Source organism: Melanerpes formicivorus, unplaced genomic scaffold (genome assembly GCF_026170545.1).
Source record: "Melanerpes formicivorus ecotype bairdi unplaced genomic scaffold, bMelFor1.0.p_v2 SCAF_19, whole genome shotgun sequence".
In the NCBI taxonomy this organism is placed as follows: domain Eukaryota; kingdom Metazoa; phylum Chordata; class Aves; order Piciformes; family Picidae; genus Melanerpes; species Melanerpes formicivorus.
Genome location: NW_027142371.1, coordinates 5,572,752 through 5,579,764, shown reverse-complemented (window position 1 = coordinate 5,579,764; position 7,013 = coordinate 5,572,752). Strand labels below are relative to the sequence as shown.

The 7,013-nt window shown below is 48.3% G+C and overlaps 1 protein-coding gene across 1 annotated transcript in view; it reads right to left on the bottom strand.

Moving 5' to 3' along the window:
- Positions 1-4,012: 4,012 nt before the first annotated feature.
- Positions 4,013-7,013, bottom strand: part of SLC9A8 (solute carrier family 9 member A8) — a 33,007-nt gene continuing 30,006 nt past the window's right edge. The window contains exons 15-16 of the mRNA XM_068149894.1: positions 6,815-6,961; positions 4,013-5,574 (exon numbers count right to left, since the gene is read on the bottom strand). Of these exons, the coding sequence (XP_068005995.1) occupies positions 5,467-5,574; positions 6,815-6,961 (255 nt within the window). The 3' untranslated portion in view covers positions 4,013-5,466. The remainder of the gene's footprint in view (positions 5,575-6,814; positions 6,962-7,013) is intronic.

Sequence of the window (7,013 nt, the reverse complement as noted above, 5' to 3'; positions counted from 1 at the left end):
GGCCAGACCCTTGAGGTGGAGCATGGCCCAGCTGGTGCTGATTCCATCACTGTCCCCTGCTGGCACTGGTGAAACCAATTTCTACTAACTACCTGAGGATGAGAGCCACCTGCTCACTGCAAGGGCAGCTCCTGGGGTGGCTGCTGCTGGGGCAAGTGTGGGGCTGCAGGGAGGATGGCAGCTTAGGTGAGTTCTGTGCTGGGTGCTGTGGTTGGGCAGGGTTTGGGTAGGTCTGGGTGTGAGAGCTGATTTCTTTAGCTTTGGGTGCTGCTGCAGTCTGGTATCCAGCTCTGAGCTGGCTGAGAAGGGGGGTTGGGGGCTGTGTTGGGTGCTTGGTGAGGGCCTGGTCCTGGTGCAGGGAGCAAGCCAGGACTGTCTGGCTGTGGGTTTGGTGCCTGTCTGCTGTGCTGTGGTAGCTACATTTCCCAGTTGGAGGTGGCTGAGTGCCAGCACTTGTGCCTTTTCCCAGTGATTTGGAACTGTGGAGGTTAATATGTAGTTTGAGGGAAGACAAAGCCTTGACTCGACGTTGTGACAAGTGTAGTGGGCGCCTCCTGAAGTTTTAGTGAGGTTGCCCTTTAAATACACCCCCTCCAACACTCCCCAGACTTAATTGCTTCAGTGATTTCATGACTTCTGGCTGTGGTGGTGAATTGAATGTATCAAACCCTTCCAGCCACTGCCTCTTGGCTGTTGTGCTGCTGCCGGCCTCCCCACCAGCCGAACTGGCAGCAGGACCAGCCTCCCCAGCAGCTCTATCTTCTAGCAGGTGCCACACAAGTTCATTCAACGCCAGGACACATTCAAAATGGGAATCACTGATGGAGATCTCAACAGCTCACATCAGAGCTGCACTCAGCCTGCAGCACCATTCCAAGTAATGGCCAGGTACCCTTTGCAGGCAGGCCCCTGGTGCCTCCAACATCAAGGGTTGCACAAAGCTGGTGGTGCTTGTCCCTCTCTGGTGTCTGTGTCTTGGCTGCATTGTCTCCTATAGCCCATTCTTCTCAAAGATCGTGCAGTCTTCAGCTGTAGTCTGTGCCACTGACCTTTAAACACAGCCCCAAGGGTGGAAACCTCCCTCCTGGGGTGGGCGACCTCACCTCCAGACTGCAGTCTCTGGGAAAAGGCAGAGTGTTTAGCAAGCTAAGCTCAGAGCCCTGGTCTTTCATTCCAAAGGTTAAGCTCCTGAATGGCAGGTAATGAGTGTTGCTGTTGATCCTTTTGTGGCAGCCTGTAGATGAGGCTGCAGAAACAGCCTGTAGGTGCTTTAATGTTTAAAATAAATGAGTGTCTCTTGCTGTGGTTGAGTTAAAAATAGCATCTTCAGCATGATGCAACCAAGGCAGGGAAAGCTGGAGGTGTTTGCTTGCATTCAGCTGGTGAATCACATGCAGGCTGGTGCTGGGGTCTGGCTCCTGGGCACCCAGGGCAGAGGTGAGGCTCAGAGGCAGTGCAAGCTGTGTGTAAATCAGGCCCTATGGTAACAATCACTTCATCTGTGACTGTCACACAGCTGTCTCAGGATGCAGGGCACACCCAGACATGGATGGCGTTCTGTGGGGTCCAGGAGTGATGGTGGTGTGCCTGCAAGAAGGACATGCTAGAGCCCTATCACATGCTCCATCATGTTTTATGGGTGAGACCTGGGAGCTTTCCCTGGCTGGTGGCCTGTGGCAGGGTGGGGGTGGCTGGCTTCTGTCCTAAGCCTGCTGGCATGGCCATACTTGGTGCAGCCATCCCAATGGGGGTGCAAGGGAGGGGGGCAGGCAGGGGCATCCCCTCCCTGCCTGCCTGGCACAGGGGTTCTGTCAGACTGGTCAGTCTGGCTGTAGCATTAGCATTGGCCACAAGAATCAAGCAGCTCTGAGGGGCCTTTGCAAGGGGGATTTTGACTAGTGGAGTGACTGAGGAGCAGAGCCAGCGGTGGTGATGAAGTGGAGTGTGTTTGCTGTTCCCTTGAGCAGCAGGATGAAGTCTGGTGAAAGCCCCTGCTGTCCTGGGGAGGAAGCTCTGCAGGGTGTCCTGGCTCCTGGCTCACAGCAGTGGGAGCTTCTGGGTGCCATTGCTGCTCCCACTGTGGATGATGCATTTTGCCATCAGCACTGAAGGCATCTTGTCACAAGCTAATACAGGGCTGTAGGACGGGCTGGAAGAGGGAAAAACAACTTCTGGGAGGCTCTGAGCTGCCAAAAGCTGTGCTCTGGGCTTCCCCTGCCTCTCCTTTGCATGGCTCCTGATGTCATCAGGAGAAACAGCCACTGGGTTTGCCGTCTGGAAGAATTTCGAGGCTATGTAATTAGGAACATCAGAATGGTACTTCCTGGTGGTTCCATGTTTAAGAGAGCAGGAAAAAGGGTAATCAAGTTTACAATTGCACATGTTTGCAGATGACACCACATTAGGATGGGACTGTTAGTGCTTGTGGAAACAGGATCAGAACTTAATACTGGTTTGATAAACCAGGAAATGATTGAAAGCAACTGCAGGGCAAGCCAAAAAGAAGTCAGGTTTTTCTTTGCTAAGACATAACTTTCAGTGAAGAAATCCAAACTAGGAAGTGACTGTCACAGAGAACCCAATACATTGATAAATGAATATGAAAATTGGCCATTGAAATATGGGTAAAAACTTGATCTACTAGTTCCACAAGAAGGAAGTTAGTGCTTATTTGGGGAGAGAACAGAGCTGTCTTCCTTTAAAGTGTTAACAAATGCACTATTTCCCCGAGTTCTAGAATGGTCCCTTTTAAATTAAACCCTCCCCATTCTCCTCACTTTAATTACTGCAAAGTGATTTCATTAGCTCTAGCTGTATCAGTTAATTGCTTCCATTTCATTTGTGAAATGACTGCCAGCAAGGCCCTCAGCAGGCATGGGCGCGCTCTCCCCAGCTGCCAGAAGAGGGCAGGAAACGACCGACGCACCTTGGAAGGAGGCTCTCAAAGGGCTGCTCCGTGTACGAGTAGGTCGCAGGTGCACTGATTGTAGAAATCAGAGGCCATTTTGTATTTGGCACGACCATGAAATAACACTAAGCCCCGCGTAACAGCATCTCTGTACACCTTCCAGTGACAGGAGAAACTCCCACAGCTTCTTCAGGGTTCGGAGCACAAGCCCTATGAGGTGAGGCTGAGGGAGCTGGGGTTGCTTAGCCTGGAGAAGGCTCAGGGGAGACAAGCTGAGAGAGCTGGGGTTGCTTAGCCTGGAGAAGGCTCAGGGGAGACAGACTGAGGGAGCTGGGGTTGCTTAGCCTGGAGAAGGCTCAGGGGAGACAGGCTGAGAGAGCTGGGGTTGCTTAGCCTGGAGAAGGCTCAGGGGAGACAGACTGAGGGAGCTGGGGTTGCTTAGCCTGGAGAAGGCTCAGGGGAGACCTTATTCTCTCTACAACTACCTGAAGGGAGGCTGTAGACAGGTGGGGGCTGGTCTCCACCAGAACAAGAGGACACAGTCCCAAGCTGTGCCAGGAGAGGTTTAGGCTGGATGTTAGGAAGAAGCTCTTCATGGAAAGTGACTGGCCATTGGAATGGGCTGCCCAGGGAGGTGGTGGAGTCACCATCACTGGAGGTGTTTAGGAAGATGGGGTGCTTGGTGCCACGGTTTAGTTGATTAGATGGTGTTGGGTGACAGGTTGAACTTGATGATCTCAAAGGTCTTTTCCAACCTGGTCTCTTCTCTCTCTTCCCTCTTCCCTCCTACCTCCTGGGCTTAAATGTTCAAGTTGGAGAAATCAAGTAAGGCTGATGGGTAATGAAGTTTAAGTAAGTTCACTGTTGTCTAGAAGGGTGAAGAAAGCCTGGTTTTTACACAGATGCTCTCCTCAGGATAAACCAAGCACTAACTGTGTTCCAGTCAACACCAGAAGTTGAGTTTCACACCCCACTCCAACTTCAACCAGTGTGTTTCAGCTCTGGAAGTAGCAGAGAGAAGATCCTTGAACTAGCAGGGAGGGGAACAAGGAATGCTGTAGCAGGATGTGTTGTTTTGGAAAAAAAGACTGCTCAGACAACAGATTGAGGATTCCATATACATTCTTCAACTTTTATTCCTCCCAGCAGGTAAGCAGCTGATCAAAAACCTTAGTAGCTAAACCAGACCAAAACAATGTAAGCCTTACACCTTCAGAAGCAAGCATGTGGGTTTATTGTCAGATTTACGTGCAGAACTAAAAGTCACATTGCCACAGTGAATATGCAACTGACTAGGGAGGAATTTGGGTTGGCAGCCACAGCAAAGTGCTGCCTGAGTAACCACGGCAAAGGTGCAACAAACACTGCAAGTCTGTTTAAGTGAATGCAAACTGAGCTCGTGGACAGGGCCATGTGGAAGTGAAATGAAACTGCTGATTTTTCAACCAGGGTAGGCAGAAGAGAAAAATCACATTAGCAAACAGGACAGCTTAATGAAAGCTGTTTGGCACATCCCAACTGAGACTGCTTCAGCAATGTGCAACGTTAACCTTTCTGCACATGGGTCAGACTGTGTGGGCTCTTCTTCCTCCTGTACACACTGCTTTTGCTTCCACTAGAACTTGAAAATTCTACTAGTGAATTCTGGAGAGTTAAGGGCACTTCATCAATTAGGCAAACCAAAAGCTGCTGTTTTCTAAGATTTGAAGCCAAAGTGTCAGCAAGGAGCAACACAAACCCAGCTGCAACTGGCTTTAGCCGAAGGAAAACCCACGTTAAAAATGACAATTTCAGATGCGGTCCTGTACTGTGTCATACAAGTCCCCCACTCCCCCAACCCATAATATAATCAGTACTGTGGGTGAAATACCTCAGTATAAAAATAAAATAATCCCATAAAATAGAAATCAAGGCTTTTTTCAAATGACAAAACCAGCAGTTCTCAGAGGTGCTTCCTTGTATGTGCAGCATCTGCTTTTTCTCAAGGTAGGCATCTTCTCTGGGCTCGTCACGTGCAACTCCCATAAACCATAGATTGATTCCAGTCAGATTCCCTTACTAGTGCTGAAACAAATTCACAGTATCAACTGTCAAGAGTCTCCATGCTGTGAATCTATCTAGCTACAAAACAATAATCATTAAAAAAAAAAAAGAAAAGAGTAAAGTGCAATTCCTTCTGTTTTGCAGAGTCACAGAGTGGCTCTGTACTCAACATATGTTTACAGCAGATTTCATAATAGGAAGAAGACCTCCCCCCTTTAAATATTGTCATCATTTCATGGCAGATGTTTCTGCTTTTCAACAGGCTGGATGAAGTTTGCTGTGTTGTGAAATCTGCATGGAAGGGTCTGCATTCAGTCCAGTGTCTGACACTCCAGGGTTTCCATCGCTGACCAGTAACACCAAGCACAGCAGATCTGCAGTTTTATACCTAAACATGTAGCAGACTTGTCTGAAATCAAAGTACATTCTTAGCTTTCCAGCTTTTGTGCAGTCTCACTCGTGATACTTAAATCCTCTTTCCACTGACAACTTCATTGCACTCCTGCCCTGGTCTGCTATAGCAGCTCTTGCTCATCATCTTCGGATCCCGAGGGTCCTTGCCGTACCTCCTCGTACCATTTGTTTGTGAGGGTTTTCATCTGTATGCGCCCATTATGCAAGTCCTAGGGCAAAAGCAAACCAGAACAGTTTGTTACTTCTCTGCCTCACCACTTGTGTGTTAAAGACTCATTCAGCATACTCCTTGGGAAATAATCTACTCCTGGCCTCTAAGCACGCAAAGTGATCCTGTTTTCCGCCAGAAAAGGTTCAGCCAGTAATTACTTCCACAGAGAGTGTTTTTGGTGCAGGTATTTTTACCTGTTCTCTAGACAGTCCTGCTCTGTGGCTTTCAGCAATCTCAATGCTGTCTGGAGGGCCTGGCTTTGAATCTCACTCTTCCCTACGCGTTCCCAGGGACAGTGGGGAAACTTGTGGCCCGCTCTGGTGATTCACATGCTTATTTTTCCAGCCTCTGGTTGCAATCTGGATGGCAGCCTGTGCTTTTGGCTACCAACTACAAATCAGATGCTTACTCTGGCTTCTTGGTTCCTTTTTGGGTTTGCAAAAAAAAAAAGAATGCCTTTGGCTCTTGTGGGTAAGTGTTGAAAACATTCTTCTGACAAGAAACAAAACAAAATGAGGAAAAATAGTATGTTTGAGCAGGCCAGGAAGATGGAATGTGCAGGCTTTACACAAAACTATCAATTCCACAGCAGGAATGCTTAGTTCTGTGGCAAACTGGAAAACCAGCAAATTGTGTAGCTAAGGAGTCTCAGGTTTCTGAGGCATGGGAGTGCAAATGGCATAGTATTTACACCTCCCTGAGCCACTCGGTGTTAAGTGACACGTTCAGTCAGGTGTCATTTTGCATTTACAGCTTCAGAGTCCTGGTCTCCCAGTGAAGAAGTTTCAGAAGTGAAGGCTGCAATGCTGGTATTGTGTTGCCAAGGTAAAAACTGCACTCTGCAGAAGAAAGGCAGCTCCTGAATTCACAGGGCCATGTACAGTAGAAAGCAGGAACTTTGTGTGATAGCACTTTGAACAAACTCTGTGTGAGTGGCAGCAGCTTTTCCAGCAACAGCAATCACTCCTGATACTTAAAAGATTAAAGGTCAGTTCAATAAATCTATGCTCTTTTTAAAGTTGTGGCAGCCCTGAGAGATGCTCACTTATTCCAACCTGCGATTTCACAGTGCAGCTTTTCATTGCAGCTGCTCTGCATATGAACGAGTAAACCATTAGCTGGCTCACTGCTCTTAATGTAGAAGCTGCATGGCTACACTAGGAGCCCTGAATGGGACAGAGTGAAGTGGTAATACTCTACAACAGTTTCTTTCCTTCAAGAAAACAAGAAAGTCTTACTTCTTGTGTGAGTCTCCTGGTGAAGAAAGGATTCAAATACTTGGCATCAAACCACATAAAACCTTTGAGGTCTTGGCGTTTTATGTACTGGGCTTCATACTCCTCCTCTGTGAGCTCTGACAAATGTTCAGATTCTATGGTATTTCCCTAGAAAGATCACAAGCAGCAGAGTAACCTGAGAAATGTGGCAGCCACCCCT